The sequence below is a fragment of the Mobula birostris genome, chromosome 16 (assembly GCF_030028105.1).
Source record: "Mobula birostris isolate sMobBir1 chromosome 16, sMobBir1.hap1, whole genome shotgun sequence".
NCBI lineage: Eukaryota > Metazoa > Chordata > Chondrichthyes > Myliobatiformes > Myliobatidae > Mobula > Mobula birostris.
The window spans coordinates 21,360,837-21,379,124 of record NC_092385.1 but is presented as its reverse complement, the minus strand read 5'-3'; the positions used below and the strand labels follow the sequence as shown (position 1 = coordinate 21,379,124).

Here is an 18,288-nt window from a genome sequence, read left to right as displayed (position 1 = left end):
TTATTTATATAGATTGTGGGCATCTGACAACTCAATATTCATAGCATCCCAATCCGAAATGACCTGTTTATTCACTGTGAACCAATAATCAATTCATACAGTGCATTACCCTCAATCACATCTGCTCTAATATTGTGTAATATACTCTTGTGTTTGGCACCTTACCAAAGTCTAAATACACCACATCCTAGTTCCCCCTTTTCTACTCTACAAGTTACAACCTCTTAAGCCCTAACAGATTTGTTAAACACAAACATCCATTCATAAAGCCAAATTAATTCTGTCCAATTAGAAGTGCTCCGTTGCTACTTCTTTAATAGAAATGTCACATTCACCCTTCTACTGATGACATCTGCACTCACCATTTTCTTTCTTTCTGCTTTCTGAAATATTGTGATTACATTTCTATTTCCAAATTTGTGGCAATCATTCCAGAAAATGTAGATTTTTTAAAATTTAGTTTTCTTGAAAGAATTGGTGGTGGAGATTTTGAATGCTTAGAAACTATTTCAAAACCTGGCTGATCATCAGGTCATGGAGATTTTTTTGGCTTTCAAGTCCAGATGAAGTAACAAATAATCCTAATTTGAAAATGAATTATCACTTCAACTGAGGACTAAATTTCCTGCAGAAATGGAGCACAATCACCAAGTATTCATCAGGAAGCTTTCAATAGGCCAATTAGTGATGTGGACTACACCCCTATTAGCCATGCCCAATTCTTATGAATCAAAGATGAATATTTTTGTTGTTACTGCATGTGCAGTTTGAACACACATAAATAATATTAATTCCAAGTGTGTAAAATTGTGAAGGAAAAAGATAATTAATTTCCGAGAAGTTTGCCAAGTGGAGGTTGTCACCAGCGCCATGTAATCGTCGCGACCTAAGAAACAAAACTGAACTATTTGATGGCTGAGCAACAATGTCACTGACGATCCATATTTTGTAAACATTAATAGTTCATACATCAAATATATTGTTATTTTACACATCAGTCAACTGCTATGCTTCTCTGAGCTACATGTATCAAGCAATTTCTAGTAATGAATCGTTGAAACTCGAATTAAAGAATGAGTAGAATGTCTCTAACATCGTGTATCAGTTTACCACTCTCAATCATGTCTCAGTGTTTTATTTGGGGTGGGAGAGGGCAACATCTTGCATGTAGGATGAAGAGTGAGCATATCACACTTTCAGAAATACCTTCGTGGTTATTTATGTAAACAGTAGCATAACGAGCAATTAGAGATGTGAGAATAAAACCGATAAGTGGCATGAATTATACAGCTGATGGTTTATATAGAAAAAGGATGTAACTTTTGAATAAAATCATCTTTCTAATGACTGACAAATAATAATTCTCTAAAGTGGGAGTTAAATAATAACATCTCAATAACACCACTGGTCAAAGAGTTTGATGTGGGTTGGCGGAATTTTCTGATGCAACACAGAGGACCGTCCGCAATTTTATCCCGAAAAGCACAGCAACTTTAAAAAACAATAAGATTTTTTAAATGCTGAGATGAAAATAAACGGTATTTCAGTTCGCTAAGCGAAGGTACGAATGAGCGTGGGTAGCTTGGTGCAGTAAAGATTGGTTCCGGGAGCACAGTGTAAGAGTCAGATGGGTAGGAACGATCAGTTAGGGTTGTAGGGCAGGAGGAGCTGTATTTGAGTTGTGCTTTTCTCCTCTATACAGTTTGGGTAATCCAACATGGAGGCGTTGAGCAAAAGGCGCGATATTAGTCTGTCAGCTTTGAAGCAAAATGATCCTTTCATCTCCAGCATCGTCGATGTAACCAGTCAGGTCGCACTATATACTTTTAACCCCAAATCTGGCGAGTGGGTGAGTTGCCACTGTTGTGCTGATCGAGAGAAATTGTGCTCCGTACTAAAGCTGTAACTTCACTGGAAAGCTGTGGACTGAAGTTTTAACCCCGGGGTGACTGGTATTTACTGAAAGCTTGCTGTAGTTTTTATAATCGTATGAATTTGTTAAAGGTCTTGTCGCTTACCTAAGAATATAGGGTGACACCTGATGGCCGGAATTAACGAACTTACTGGGGCATTTGTCGTACATGGCTATGCTGTTTAATATTTCACAAGATCCTCCTCGTACGCTATATTATCCAACCTTATCAAGATATTTTCTTCGTGTTTATCGAGCTTCCCCATAATCGTTGAGAATTATTAAAAGTTGAATAAAGTTTAACCTTCTAAAAACTTAGACCTGCTTAAGGAAGCAAAATAACTTAGCCACAAGTGGCCAAGTAATATCATCAAAGTCAGCCTAATTGGAATGAAAAATGGAAATATAGTTGCATAGTGATAATTAATCTTTAGGTAGCCTTGGACGTGGCTTTTTAAAATATGTTAATATTCTTGGACTTCGTTTCTAAGTTTTAAAACCTTGTGTCATGCTAAACATATTGATAATATTTGGTCTGAGTGGATTAGCTTTGGTCATGTGTTTACTGTACAGTTCATTATTTAGGATTGTCTCTGCTAGTATGTAGCTTTAATTAAATCTTTTAAAAAATATATCTTGGTTAATTTTATGCAGACCCTGTGACTATTTCAACTGTTTTAAAAAAAATCATTATGATGGCTTCATATCCCTTGCACTGAATGGTACTTTTTTGGTCCTTAAATTTTAATTAACTTTACCTGATGAAATCTTGGAATTGTTGAAAAGTAATATTTTTTTCTTAATATTCACTTAAATCATTTGAAGCAGGTTTAGGTGTTAGTTTCTAAATTGTAGGTTCTTTGGCTACAGACAGTACTCTTGAAAAGTTAAGCAGATATGTTATTTGGAAGTAGCTATCCCTTATTGATATCACCTGAAGAATCATCTATGCCTCTGTCCCTAGTTGTAGGCATTCTGTTGGAGTTGGGCTTTAATCAGTAAATATAATAGAGTTCTGGGATATTCTTTGCCTTTATTGTTCCATATCCACTAACTCCTACAATTCTCTTCATCATACTTCTACTACTCTGTTCCATTTTCCCAGTTATAATTGGCCTTTGGTGCTATTGGTTCCAGAATGTCTTATTCCACCCCTAAAATATGGTGCATCACTTGTATTCTTTTCCCCAGTTTATTCCCTGACTTACCATTAAATAGACTCACCCAGCCTCTCTTCAGGAATTCGATGGATCCCTTACACATCCTGTACCTATCTTCATCTCCTTCCTGTAGAAGCTAATAAACAGCATTTCAAATTTTGATACGAGACTTCACATTTCATCTGGACTCAATATTTAAGATTTTAAAAAATTGAGATAATTTTCATTCCACTTCTGTCTGTCGGCTTTTGGTAATGATTTTGCTGCTTACGTATCCTTTGGAGTCATTATTTTTCCTTGCAGTTGTTGCCATTCTCAGAACTACAGTTGCAAGAAAATCTTTGTGAACCCTTTGCAGTTACCTGGTTTTCTGCATTAATTCCTCATAAAATGTGTTTTGATCTTCATCTAAGTCACAATAATGGACAAGCATAATCTGCCTAAACAAATAACACACAAACAATTGTACTACTTCTCGTCAATACTGAGTGCACCATTTAAACGATCACAGTTTGGTTCAAAAAAAGTATGTGATCCTCTGGGGTACTGCTTTCTTACAAAAACTATTTGAAGTTGGGTATTCCAATCAATGAGATGAGATTGGCTGTGTGGGTTGTAGAGATGTACTGCCCTATAAAAAGGACAGAAAATCAGGTTACTGACAGCCTGCTCTTCTCAAGAAAGATCTTTATGTACACCATGCCTTGATCAAAACAACTTTCAGAGGACCCTTGAAAGAAGAATCGTAAAGATGCATGAAGCTGGAAAAGGTTAGAAAAGCATTTCTAAAGACCTGAGTGCTCATCAGTCCAAGGAAGAGAAATTGTCTACAAATGGATTAAATTCATGGTTTAAAAAGAAGAAAATTCGTGTTTTGGAATAGCCAAGTCAGAGTCCAGACCTTAACCCATTTGAGATACTGTGGCATAACCTGAAGAGGGCTGTTCATGTATCCCGGAAATATTGATGAACTAAAAGTTTTGTATGGAGGAAATTCATAAAGTTCCTCCTTGCCATTGTGCAAGTCTGATCAGCAGCTACAGGAAACATTTGGTGGAGGTTATTGTTGTTAAAAGAGATTCTACCAGTCATTAAATACAAGGGTTCAGATACTTTTCTAGCCTGGACTGCAAATGATTAAACAATGTGTTCAATAAAGACTTGAAAAGTACAATTATTTGTGTCTTATTAGTTTAGGCAGATTGTGTTTGTCTACTATTGTAACTTAAGTGAAGATCAGACCACATTTTAAGAGTAATACAGAAAAACAGGTAAGGCGGAAGAAGAAGATGGCGGCACGACGCAGCTCGCAGTGGCCACTGCAGTTGTGATATGTTATCTGTCAAGTAGGGTGCCGTGCACAATCCTGATTTGATGGAGACAGGCGTGAAAGCACGGAGGAACATCTGGTGAAACTTCTGAAATGCCTGCTTCACTGCCGCTGCTACTGTGTGATCCAGAATCTCCGGAGGGGACGGCCCTGAGTCCTCAGCTTTGCTTGTTGCTCGGCGGCTGGGGCAGGGTTGAAGCGCTTGGCAGAGGATGGCGCTCAGTGTCGGAGGGCTGGTCGGATGCTCGATGTTTTTGGACGGACTCAAGAGTCCACTGCGGTCGGGTGCTTCCAATGGTGCGGTATCAGCAAGTTTGTGGCGTTTGGAGGTTCATGGCAGGGAGAGTTTCTCCCTTCTACCGTCCGAGTGAGATGATGAGGCTATCGGAACTTTGATACATTTTTTTTTACCATGCCCATGGTCTGCTGTTTATCAAATTATGGTATTGCTTTGCACTGTTGTAACTATATGTTATAATTATGTGGTTTTGCCTTGGTTTGTCTTGTGTTTCTGTGATATCACTCTGGACGAACATTGTATCATTTTTTAATGCGTGCATTTCTAAATGACAATAAACGAGGACTGAGTGTCCTCATAACCTAATCTAAACCAACATGATGATTTGCTTGTTTGGTTAATTCTGTAGAGGTTCTCAGTAATTCAAGATTTTAGAGTATTAAGGCCTGTGTCTATTTTTCAGATTTGTGAAGATCTTTGAAATTGTTTAATTTGATTTTTTTTAATTTATAGGAGAAGACTGATATCGAAGGTACTTTGTTCGTGTACACCAGGTATGCTTATAAATTGTCCAATAAACTAATCTTAGGATTTACTTGAAAACAAAATTTAGCAGGTGAATGAGCAGAGAAGTTTTTCAGGTGGGTTGCATTTCATCATATGGGAAAGTAAGCAATGATGCGAGTTAAGTTGTGGGAAAGTGGATGGAAAGAATCAAAGGGAAGTTCTGTGACGGTGGAGTTTCTGGCAAGAGTGAATGATGTGAAGTAAAGTAATGGTGCTGGCTGAGTTGGGGGTTGATGAACTGCAAAAGATAATGTCTGGAGGCAATATTTATCAGCAGATAGTTAAATTTGAAATACAAGGAGAGAAGAAAAAAGTAATGTTTGAAATGTAAAATACAAACCTTGAATGTCTGATTATCTGCAAGTAGTGAATTCCGAAGGTTGTCAAGTGCCAAGTCAAATCCTCTTGAGTTTTGTTAGAACAGAGCGTATTGCTAATGAATGATGTAAAGTTCTTTAGTCAAAGGGTGGTGAATCTGAGATGCATTGCCACAGGTGTCTCTGGAGGCCAAGTCATTAAGTGGAGGTTGACAGATTCCTGATAGGTAAGGGCGGCAAAGATTATGGGGAGATGGCAGGAAAATGAGGTTGAGAAAGAAAATAAATAATCGAATGGCAGAATGGATATGATGAGTTGAATAGCCTAGTTCTGCTCTTATTTCTTATGGTTTAGAGCATTAAAGAAATAAATATCTGGAAGCAAAGAATAACCGTAGTGGACTAAATGGAGGAATTCTGCAAAGCAGTCCCCATGTCTGTTTTCAATTTTCTTAATCTAGGGATCATCACATCATGAACACTGAACACAGGATACAAAATTAGAAGTGTAAGAAAATTCTTTTATATTCAATAGCAGAGTGAAAGAAAACAAGCCTTTATACTAAATAGTATAGTTTAAAAGTGATGGTGAAAAATTTAACAACAACAATGTAAATAATATTTGAAATGAACACACTGCCAGATATGCTCAGGTTGAGCAGCACCTGTGAAAAGAAAAAGTTTTCAACCTAAAGTGCCCTTTCCACAGATGCTCCCTGACCTGTTGACTGTTTCCAGTTTTTCCTTTGTTTCTTAGAAAAGAAGTATATTTATTCATGTTTGAAAATGGTGGGTGAAACTAATAAAACAAATGCAATCCTAGCCTCAGCATAAAGTTCAAAATTCAGGCAGGAAGATGTGTTTTAAATTTAGCTGGACTATTATATTTAATTCTTTGAACCACTACTTAGCGATATGAAGACTTTGGAAAGTTACTTGTTTGGAATCACTGTCTGAGAAGACAAATATCTACAGATTCCATAGTAACCTTAAAAGGAAGTTTGATGACAATTGGAAAGACAGAAAAAAATTTAATATATTAAAACCATGGGAATAAGAAGAACTGCTCCACACTTGGAAAGACCTGGTCCAGAAGAGAGTTCCATTGGCCTCTATTTTCATCCTGTTCATTGATTCTAATGTATTGTGGAAGTTATTTATAGAGACACTCCTCAAAATTAGAAAGAAAAGTAATGAAATACAGATATGAAAATGTGCATGACAATCTATCTTGGTGTTACATCTATAATAAGAATGAAACCATTTTGCATTTTAATACCATAGTTAATTTTTAATGTTGCTCAATGGCTTTGTTCTGTTCTCCTGATCCTCTGGCAAGTAAAAATAAATTGAAAAAGAAAGAAACATATAAATAGAATTTTGGAGCAGTCCTAGGGAGATACTGTGTTGAAGATGCCAATTTTTGTTGAATTGAATCGGAGCAGAATAGTTCTCATGGTTTCCTGGATAATATTAATGTTACCAAATTTTCATTCATTCATTCCTTCGTAGCTTGTCACACCAAACAGCTGGCCACTTTAGGGTTGGTTGATGTTGGTCTTTAAACCCCACTTCACCATATTGTCTCCCTGTCCTACCATTTCCGTCTGTCAAGCAATATAGGATAGGAACAGACAAGTTAGGAAAGCGTTTAATTGGTGTAAGGGGAAATATGAGGCTATCAGGCAGGAACTTGGAAGCATAAATTGGGAACAGATGTTCTTGGAAATGTACAGAAGAAATGTGGCAAATATTCAGGGGATATTTGCATCGAGTTCTGAATAGGTATGTTCCAATGAGACAGCGAAAGGATGGTAGGGTAGAGGAACCGTGGTGTACAAAGGCTGTTGTAAATCTAGTCAAGAAGAAAAGAGCTTACGAAAGGTTCAAAACACAAGGTAATGATAGGGATCTAGAAGATTATAAGGCTAGCAGGAAGGAACTTAAGAAAGAAATTAGGAGAGCCAGAAGGGGCCATGAGAAGGACTTGGCGGACAAGATTAAGGAAAACCCCAAGGCATTCGACAAGTATGTGAAGAGCAAGAGGATAAGAAGTGAGAGAATAGGACCAATCAAGTGTGACAGTGGAAAAGTGTGTATGGAACCGGAGGAGATAGCAGAGGTACTTAATGAGTACTTTGCTTCAGTATTCACAATGGAAAAGGATCTTGGTAATGTAGGGATGATTTACAGCAGATTGAAAAGCTTGAGTATATAGATATTAAGAAAGGATGTGCTGGAGCTTTTGGAAAGCATCAAGTTGCATGTCACCGGGACCAGATGAGATGTACCCCAGGCTATGTGGGAGGCAAGGGAGGAGATTGTTGATCCTCTGGCAATGATCTTTGCATCATCAATGGGGACGGGAGAGGTTCCGAAGGATTGCAGGGTTGTGGATATTGTTCCATTATTCAAGAAAAGGAGTTGAGGTAGCACAGGAAATTATAGACCAGTGAGTCTTACTTCAGTGGATAGTAAGTTGATGGAGAAGATCCTGAGAGGCAGGATTTATGAACATCTGGAGAGGCATAATATAATTAGGAATAGTCAGCATGGCTTTGTTAAAGGCAGGTCGTGCCTTACGAGCCTGATTGTATTTTTTTGAGGATGTGACTAAACAGATTGATGCAGAGCAGTAGGTGAGTGTATATGGATTTCATCAAGGCATTTGACAAGGTACCCCATGCAAGACTTATTGAGAAAGTAAGGAGGCATGGTATCCAAGGGGACCTTGCTTTGTGGATCCAGAACTGGCTTGCCTACAGAAGGCATAGAGTGGTTGTAGAGGGGTCATATTCTGCATGGAGGTCGGTGACCAGTGGTGTGCCTCAGGGATCTGTTCTGGGACCCCTACTCTTCATGATTTTTATAAATGACCTGGATGAGGAAGTGGAGGGATGGTAGTAAATTTGCTGATGACAAAGGTTGAGGGTTTTGTGGATAGTGTGGAGGACTGTCAAAGATTACAGCGGGACATTGATAGGATGCAAAACTGGGCTGAGAAGTGGCAGATGGAGTTCAACCCAGATAAGTGTGAGGTGGTTCATTTTGGTAGGTCAAATATGATGGCAGAATATAGTATTAATGGTAAGACTCTTGGCAGTTTGGAGGATCAGAGGAATCTTGGGGTCCGAGTCCATAGGACGCTCAAAGCTGCTGCGCAGGTTGACTCTATGGTTAAGAAAGCATATGGGGCATTGGCCTTCATCGATCGTGGGATTGAGTTTAGGAGCCGAGAGGTAATGTTGCAGCTATATAGGACCCTGGTCAGATCCCACTTGGAGTACTGTGTTCAGTTCTGGTCGCCTCACTATAGGAAGGATGTGGAAACCATAGAAAAGGTGTAGAGGAGATTTACAAGGATGTTGCCTGGGTTGGGGAGCATGCCTGATAAGAATAGGTAGAGTGAACTCAGCCTTTTTTCCTTGGAGCTATGGAGAATGGGAGCTGTAGAAGATGAGAGGCATTGATCGTGTGGATAGTCAGAGGCTTTTTTCCAGGGCTGAAATGGCTAGCACAAGAGGGCAGTTTTAAGCTGCTTGGTAGTAGGTACAGAGGAGATGTCAAGGTTAAGTTTTTTACACAGAGAGGTGAGTGCGTGCAATGGACTGCTGGCGACAATGGTGGGGGTGGATACGATAGGGTCTTTTAAGAGACTCCTGGACAGGTACATGGAGCTCAGAGAAATAGCGGGCTATGGGTAACCCTGGGTAATTTCTAAGGTAAGGATATGTTCGGCACAACTTTGTGGGCCAAAGGGCCTGTATTGTGCGGTAGGTTTTCGGTGTTTCTAAATTAACTGATTTCTGTTACAAAATAGATTTTCATAACTTTTGTAAATCAGTTTTGAATGAACATAAATGAAATCTCATAAACCAAATTAAATTGAAAAAAACGTGTGCTGTAATGTAGAGCATACACTCTTAAATTCTCTGCTTGCAATTCACATTCTACCTGAGCTTGTCACTGCAAATGATGAAAATTGTGACTTTAATGTTCACGTTCCTGCTTCTTAAGAAATAAAGAATAGCAACTTTGTTCTGCATGTTGTTTTGAACTTTCCCTATAAAAGCACAACGGACTGTAGCTTAAAAAAGAATTAGTATGGCGAAGCTGCATGACTGTACCACCTTCTCGTATTTGAGCATAAATGCCAGCTAGTCAATGGAAAAGTTTACGGTCTGACAAAGGTCTGTATTGGTTGGTGCTGAGAATTATTGGCATATTTGTTTAGTAAAATAGTTAAACATTGGGAAATATGGTACCCTGTGTAGTTAGTGAATGTCTATAAATACTCATTTGAATTTGTGTGCAATATTGATAACCATGCTTTGTAGATGTATGCAGAACACAAATTAAAGAGACATCTCTCGACGACTCTGCCATGAAATGGATCATGTCCTCTTTAGTTAAAAATAGTTATACATGCTATTATTCAATCTGATTGAACCAGTCATGAATCTAAGGAATTTTTGAAAGGTGAAAGAAATGTTTCTGCTGTCACTGGACATTTAAGACTGAAGTCAGTTAGAACAGGGGTCCCCAACCTTCTTTGCAATGCGGACCAGTTTAGTATTGACAATATTCTTGCGGACCGGCCAACCTGGCGGGGGGTGGGGTGGGGGGGGGGTGGTTGCCAACAGACAAGAGTAGCAGTCAAATACGTTGTTTACCCCGAGAAAGACTACAATGACCATGAAGCCTTGCGCGGGCACCAGTGTGCATGTGTGACTTGCGCATGCGTGTACGTGCCGATTTTTTTTCTACAAATCGTTTTTGGCGATTCTGTACTGTTGGGGGGGGGTGTTAATCACGACCGGAATATAGGTGGTAAGTGGCTAATACACTCAGTTTCGTTTCTAAAAGGGTTTATCTAGCGAATTTAATCTTAAACACACAGCATATATTTTCCTCGCATGAATATAGTGATATGTCAATTATCAGGGGAGGACGGGGAGCTTGAAGTAAATGTTGAATGAACTTCCAGTAGAAGTGGTAGAGGCAGGTTTGATACTATCATTTAAAGAAAAATTGGATAGGTATACGGACAGGAAAGGAATGGAGGGTTATGGGCTGAGTGCAGGTCGGTGGGATTAGGTGAGAGTAGCATTCGGCATGGACTAGAAGGGCAGAGATGGCCTGTTTCCATGCTGCAATTGTTATATGGTTATGTAAGTCAATAGCATCATAACATTTTAAGTAACGTTTGGATATTAAACACAGCACATATTTTCCCAGTATGAACATATAAAATCATTGCAACACACCAGTATCGCTGAATCAGTGGGAGCCCTGGGCTGAGTATTTGTTTCCCTGCAACAAGACGGTACCACCGAGGGGTGATGGGAGACAGTGATACTCGAAGGGAGTTCCTTATGTCCAGTCTATTCCGCAATTTAGTTTTTGTTGCATTCATTGCAGAGATATATTGGGAATAGAAGCAACGTTTTCAGTGCTTGCGTGGCTGTCTCCAGATATTTAGCCTTGACTTTCATCCAGAATGCCGGCAGAGATGTTATGTCAAACAGACTTTTCAGCCCGCTGTCATTTGCAAGCTCGGGGAGTTGATCTCCTTCCCGCGCTGACATGGATGATGCGTGGGTAATGACCTTGCGTGCGTTTAAGCTCAACAGTGCGTGACAGAATGAGGAAAAGTGCAGCTGCCTCAAATTGCCAAATCATTTCATTTCCTCGCGGCCCGGTAGCACATGCTTTGCAGCCCGGTACCAGTCTGCAGCCCGGTGGTTGGGGACCACTGAGTTAGAACCTGAGTCTTGTTAATTCCAGCCCCACCCAATTGCTCATTCCCACCTTCCTCGTGTTTTGTAATATTCCTCAGTTCCTCCTATTTCCCAGCTGTTTTGGGATTGTTACTTGTATCCTGAGTAGTGACACTTACAGAATACTTTCTGAATTCATATGGCATCTCGTTTTTCCATTATTAATTCCACCTACATCCCTTCTGTAGGACTAGCAATTGCATTGTTAAATGTATTTTTAATCTTTTCTTCACATTCCTGGCTTACCTTTTTTTTATTCATATTCTTCTTCCTTATCCATTTATTAGTTTTTGTTTTTCCTTTTTGTATATTCTGTTCAATCTTCTGATCTGCCAGTCCTTTTGCAAATATCTGCTCATTGAGTTTGATATTATTTTTAAACTTTTTGTTAACCATGAATGTACATGCATTCCGATGAGTATTATGTATATATATTCTGAAAGATCCCCTTAAATGTTTGTCACTGCATTTCAACTGACTGAACCCTTAACTGAATTTTCCTCTCCATTTTAGATAACTCTATTTCCATGTTCTCATTGAATTTATTTAAGTTTTAAAATACTAATCTTGGACTATCATTTTCTGCTTTCTGATGAAATGAAAAGTTCAATCATGATTGTTGCTAATTCACTGAGATCATCATTTAAACTTATTTTGTTGAACAATGCCAGGTCAAATATAACCTGCTGTTTGTCTCCAGATCATGCTGTTCCAGAAAACTATGCTAAAGACATATGAATACCTCCAATCAGGCTTTCTTTGCTTGTTTGATTAAAATTCCCTATAGTTATTCCTATACCTTTCTGTCAAGCTCTCATTAGTTTGTACTGTAAATGTTTAAATGGTCCATACGCCAGTAACATAAGGAACACCTTGACTATATTTCATTTCTCCAGTCAAATTGTTTTCTATATCTTAGTTTCCTGAATTTGGGTCATTCATTTCCATTGCACTAAGACGACATTAATATCAGACCCAGTCCTCTACTTTTGCTTAGCTTCTTGTCCATTATAAATGTCATCTGTCCTTTAATATTCACGTGTTAATCCATGTCATCCTGCAACCATTTCTCTCAACCTTATCTTCCTGCTTGCATCAAGATTGTGTTTCATTTGTTCACCAAAGGCAGTATTGATCTTCAAAGTAGGGTGGAAGTCTAATTATTGCACTGGTACAACAGAACCATTCAAATTACAGGTCGACCTTCACTAATCCGACTACCTGTAATCCGGTTCCTTTGATAATCCGGCACTGATTATGTTTATTGTGATCCTTCTGTAACTTGGCATTTTCACTAATCCAGCACTCCTCAGGTCCCAGTGGTGCCGGATTAGTGAAGGTCAAGTCAAGTCACTTTTTATTGCCATTTTGACCATAACTGTTGGTACAGTACACAGTAAAAACGAGACAACATTTTTCAGGACCATGGTGCTACATGAACAATACAAAAACTACACTAGACTACAGACCTACCCAGGACTGCATAAAGTGCACAAAACAGTGCAGGCATTACAATAAATAATAAACAAGACAATAGGCACAGTAGAGGGCAGTTGGTGTCAGTCCAGGCTCTGGGTATTGAGGAGTCTGATGGCTTGGGGGAAGAAACTGTTACATAGTCTGGTCGTAAGAGCCTGAATACTTCGGTGCCTTTTGCCAGATGGCAGGAGGGAAAGATGTTTGTACGAGGGGTGCATGGGGTCCTTCATAGTGCTCTTTGCTTTACGGATGCAGAGTGTAGTGTAGATGTCTGTAATGGCGGGAAGAGAAACCCCGATGATCTTCTCAGCTGACTTCACTATCCGCTGCAGGGTCTTGCGATCCGAGATGGTGCAATTTCCGAACTAGGCAGTGATGCAGCTGCTCAGGATGCTCTCAATACAACCTCTGTAGAATGTGGTGAGGATGGGGGAGTGGGAGATGGACTTTTCTCAGCCTTCGCAGAGAGTAGACACACTGCTGGGCTTTCTTTGCTATGGACCTGGTGTTGAGGGACCAGGTGAGATTCTCCGCCAGGTGAACACCAAGAAATTTGGTACTCTTAACGATCTCTACGTAGGAGTCATCGATGTTCAGCGGAGAGTGGTCGCTCCATGAGAGGTCGACCTGTAGTATGATTTTGTGGATGAATACTTTTATCTATTTGTGAGCATGCATCATAAAGTCCGTGTGTCTTGCCTAGTGCAAGTTTTAACAACCCCTCATGACTGAAGAGAAATTTAGTTTCTAATAGACAAGTTTCTAAGGAGAATGAATCAACCAAGGGCTTCTGATGCCACTGAGATTAAGAGAATACGAGTGAATGGCTGAAGAAAAAGGTGCAGGAGGGGGAGTGTTGAATAAGACATAGGAGCACAAATCAGGCCGTTTGGCCCTTCGAGTCTGCTCCACCATTCAATCACAGCTGATCCTTTTTTCCCCTCTTCAGCTCTGCTCCCCAGCCTTTTTCCTGTAACCTTAGATGCCATGTCCATTCAAGAACTGATCAAGCTCTGCCTTGAATACGCTTAAATACCTGGCCTCCACAGCCGCCTACGGTAAAAAATTCCACAAATTCAACACTCTCTGTCTAAAGAAATTTCCCTGCATCTCTGTTTGAAATGGGGCCCCTGTATCCTGAGACTGTGACCTCTTGTTCTAGACTCCCCCCACCATGGAAAACATCCTTTTCACATCTATTCTGTCTAGGCTTTTCAACATTACAAAGATTTCAGTGAGATCCCTCCTCATCCTTCCAAATGCCAATGGATACAGACCTAGAGCCATCAAATGTTCCTCCTATGATACCCTTTCATTCCTGGAATCATCCTTGTGAACCTCCTCTGAACCCTCTCCCATGCCAGCACATTTCTTCTTAAATGAGGAACCCAAAACTGTTCACAGTACTCAAGGTGAAGCCTCACCATTGCGTATAAAGCCTCAGCATCACATCCCTGTTCTTGTATTCTAGACCTCTTGAAATGAATGCTAACATTGCATTTGCCTTCCTCATCAAAAACTCTTACCTGCTTAACCTTGAGGGTGTTCTGCACAAGGACTCCTAAGTCCCTTTGCATCTCAGATTTTTGGATTTTCTCCCTGTTTAGAAAATACTTTGCACATTTATTTCTTCTACCAGTGTGCATGACCATGCATTTTCCAACATTATATTTCATTTGCCACTTACTTGCTCATTCTCCTAATCTGTTTAAGTCCTTCTGCAACCTACCTCTTTCCTCAACACAGCCTGCCCCTCCACCAATTTTTGTATGCAGCAGGCTGAGGGTAGCAGACACCAACAGAATCAACAAGCTCATTCATAAGGCCAGTGATGTTGTGGGGATGGAACTGGACTCTCTCACAGTGGTGTCTGGAGAGAGGATGCTGTCCAAGTTGCATGCCATCTTGGTCAATGTCTCCCATCCACTACATAATGTACTGGGTGGGCACAGGAGTACATTCAGCCAGAGACTCATTCCTCTGAGATGCAGCACAGAGCATCATAGGAAGTCATTCCTGCCTGTGGCCATCAAACTTTACAACTCCTCCCTTGGAGGGTCAGACACCCTGAGCCAATAGGCTGGTTCTGGACTTCTTTCATAATTTACTGGCATAATTTACATATTACTATTTAACTATTTATGGTTCTATTACTATTTATTATCTATGGTGCAACTGTAACAAAAACCAATTTTCCCCGGGATTAATAAAGTCTGGCTATGACTATGTATCATCTGCAAACTTGGCAACAAAGCCATCTATTCAAAGCCATCATCTAGGTCATTGATGTACAGCATAAAAGTAAGTGGTCCCAACACCAATCCCTATGGAACACCAATCGTCACTGGCAGCCAACCAGAAAAGGATCCTTTTATTCCCACCTTTATTCACTGCATCAACCGTTATCTGTTGTAGGTGTGATCTCAAATTCCAACAGGTTTTTGAGGCAAGATTTTCCGTTAAGGAAACAATGCTGACTTTATCCTATTGACGCCACATTTTCTCAACCTCTGAGTTCAAGATTATATTGACTGTTTCTGAGGAAACCAGGATCTGCACAAACTAGTGATGGATTGCTGGTGCTGTTGGGGAGGATTTCAGCTAAATCAGCAAAGGAATACACTGTAGGGGTGGGGAATAGTAAAACATAAATGGAACTGGAATTAGTTTCATATATTCTGTGTGTGTGTGTGTGTGTGTGTGTGTGTGTACACCCCCACACCCAGAAAGTAAAGAAGGGATACTTTAAGAAGAGTGAAAAGGGGAGCTGAGCTGGTTGTCAAATTAAGGAAACCCCCAAAAGTAAATTAAAGATAGAAGGATAACTAGGGTAAGAGCTGGGCCCCATAGAGGTGAAAGTGACTATCTGTACCTGGAGTCAGAGAATATAAGTGAATCTTATTTAATACTTCTGTTTTCAGTATGGAGAAGAACATCGGGAAGACACTTACCATATAACAATTACATCAGGGAAACAGGCCATCTCGGCCCTTCTAGTCCGTGCCAAACTCTTACTCTCACCTAGTCCCACTGACCTGCACTCAGCCCATAACCCTCCATTCCTTTCCTGTCTATATAGCTATCCAATTTAACTTTAAATGACAACCTGGAACCTGCCTCAACCACTTCTGCTGGAAACTCGTTCCACACAGCTACGACTCTCTGAGTAAAGAAGTTCCCCCTCATGTTACCCCTAAACTTTTGCCCTTTAACTCTCAACTCCTGTCCACTTGTTTGAATCTTCCCCACTGTCAATGGAAAAAGCCTATCCACGTCAACTCTATCTATCCCCCTCATAATTTTAAATACCTCTGTCAAGTCCCCCTCAACCTTCTACATTCCAAGGAATAAAGACCAAACTCGTTCAACCTTTCTCTGTAACCTGGGTGGTGAAACCCAGGTAACATTCTAGTAAATCTTCTCTGTACTCTGTCAATTTTGTTGACATCTTTCATATAATTTGGTGACCAGAACTGTACACAATACTCCAAATTTGGCCTTACCAATGCTTTGTACAATTTCAACATTACATCCCAACTCCTATACTCAATGCTCTGATTTATAAAGGCCAGCATACCAAAAGCTTTCTTCACCACCCTATCCACATGAGATTCCACCTTCAGGGAACTATGCACCATTATTCGTAGATCCCTCTGTTCTACAGCATTCTTCAATGCCCTACCATTTACCATGTATGTCCTATTTTGATTAGTCCTTCCAAAATGTAGCACCTCACATTTATCAGCATTAAACTCCATCTGCCATCTTTCAGCCCACTCTTCTAACTGGCCTAAATCTCTCTGCAAGCTTTGAAAACCTACTTCATTATCCACAACTCCATCAATCTTAGTATCATCTGCATACTTACTAGTCTAATTTACCACCCCATCATCCAGATCATTAATCTATATAGGCAGAGGAATAATGGAATTTTATAACAAATTACAATGAAAGGATGGAGCTATTAGATGTTTTAAGCTTAAAAGTGAATAGAGTTATCGAGCCAGGTGAAATGTATCCCAAACTGCTGTGGGAGCAAGGGAAAAAAAACTGGGATTGTGACAGAAATTTTCTACTTTTCTCTGACCACAGAAGAGGTGCCAGATGATTGTAGAACGTCCAATGTTGTACCTTTATTCAAAAAGGGCAGTACAGATAAATCAATTAATTGCAAGCTGGTTAGTCTAATATCATTGGAGACTATTGTAAAAAATCTGAGATAATTAATTGCCACTTGGATGTGTAATGATTAATCACATATGGTCAGCATGGCTTGAAGGGGGAGATCCTTGCTGACTAACTTGATTAATTTTCTCAGAGGTAACTCAGGATGTTGGGGGAAGAATGGTTGTTGAAGTCTGGAAAGACCTTAGGAATGCTTTTAATGTTTGGTTACTAAAGTACGAATTACTGCTTTCCTAAATTACTACATGCCTTATGTCCAAATATGAGGACAGTGTAAAAACAGACTAATATGTTGACATTAACAAATAGGATGTACTGGAACTTTTTGAAAACTTTGGGATAGACACATCCTCAGGGCTGGATGGGATATACACGAAGCAACTGCAGAAGGGGAGGGAAGAGATTGCTACACCTTTGGCTATACCTTTTGTGTTCTCACTGGCTACAGGAGTGGTACCAGAAGACTGGAATGGCAAATGTTATTCTTATGTTCAGAAAAAGTAATGGGAATAATCCCGGGAATTATAGACCAGTGAGCCTCATGTTGGTGGTGGTGAACTATCAGCATTCGTAGAGACAGGATTAATAAACATTTGGAGCATCATCTGATTAGAGGTAGTTAGTATGGTTTTCTGAAAGAGGGATCGTCTCTTAGAAGCCTGATAGAATTCTTTGAGGAAATGACAGCATAACTTGAAGGTAGAGCGGTGTACTGGATGTGGTGTATTTTGATCTTAATAAGGTATTTGACAATGTTGGCCATAATAGGCTCATTCAGAAAGTCAAGAGGCATGGGATTCAGGGAAACTTGGCTGTGTGGATTCGGTACCGGATTGTCCACGGAATGCATAGGGGCAGTAGTAGATGGAGCATTTTCTACCTGGAGGTTGATATAAGTTTTCAGATGAGACAAAGGTTGGTGTTGCAGATAGTGTAGAAGGTTTCATAGTTTACAACAGGGAATTAATAGGATGCAGAGCTGGGCTGAGAAGTAGCAAATGGAGTTCAGTATGGAAAAATGTGAAGTGATAAACTTTGAGAGATCTTGGCTTTTATATTAAAAAAAAAAGCATGGAAACATAGAAAGTAGGTGCAGGAGTAGGCCATTCGACCATTCGAGCCTGCACCGCCATTCAGTATGATCATGGCTGATCATCCAACTCAGAACTCTGTACCAGCCTTCCCCCCGCCCGCCCATACCCCCGATCCCTTTAGCCACAAGGGCCATATCTAACTCCTTCTTAAGTATAGCCAATGAACTGGCCTCAACTGTTTCCTGTGGCAGAGAATTCCACAGATTCACCACTCTCTGTGTGAAGA

General features: G+C 39.9%; 1 protein-coding gene across 1 annotated transcript in view; it reads left to right on the top strand.

Annotated features, from left to right (window-relative positions):
- Positions 1 to 1,678: 1,678 nt before the first annotated feature.
- dcp1a (decapping mRNA 1A) overlaps positions 1,679 to 18,288 on the top strand; it is an 89,346-nt gene continuing 72,736 nt past the window's right edge. The window contains exons 1-2 of the mRNA XM_072280397.1: positions 1,679 to 1,849; positions 5,154 to 5,194. Of these exons, the coding sequence (XP_072136498.1) occupies positions 1,718 to 1,849; positions 5,154 to 5,194 (173 nt within the window). The 5' untranslated portion in view covers positions 1,679 to 1,717. The remainder of the gene's footprint in view (positions 1,850 to 5,153; positions 5,195 to 18,288) is intronic.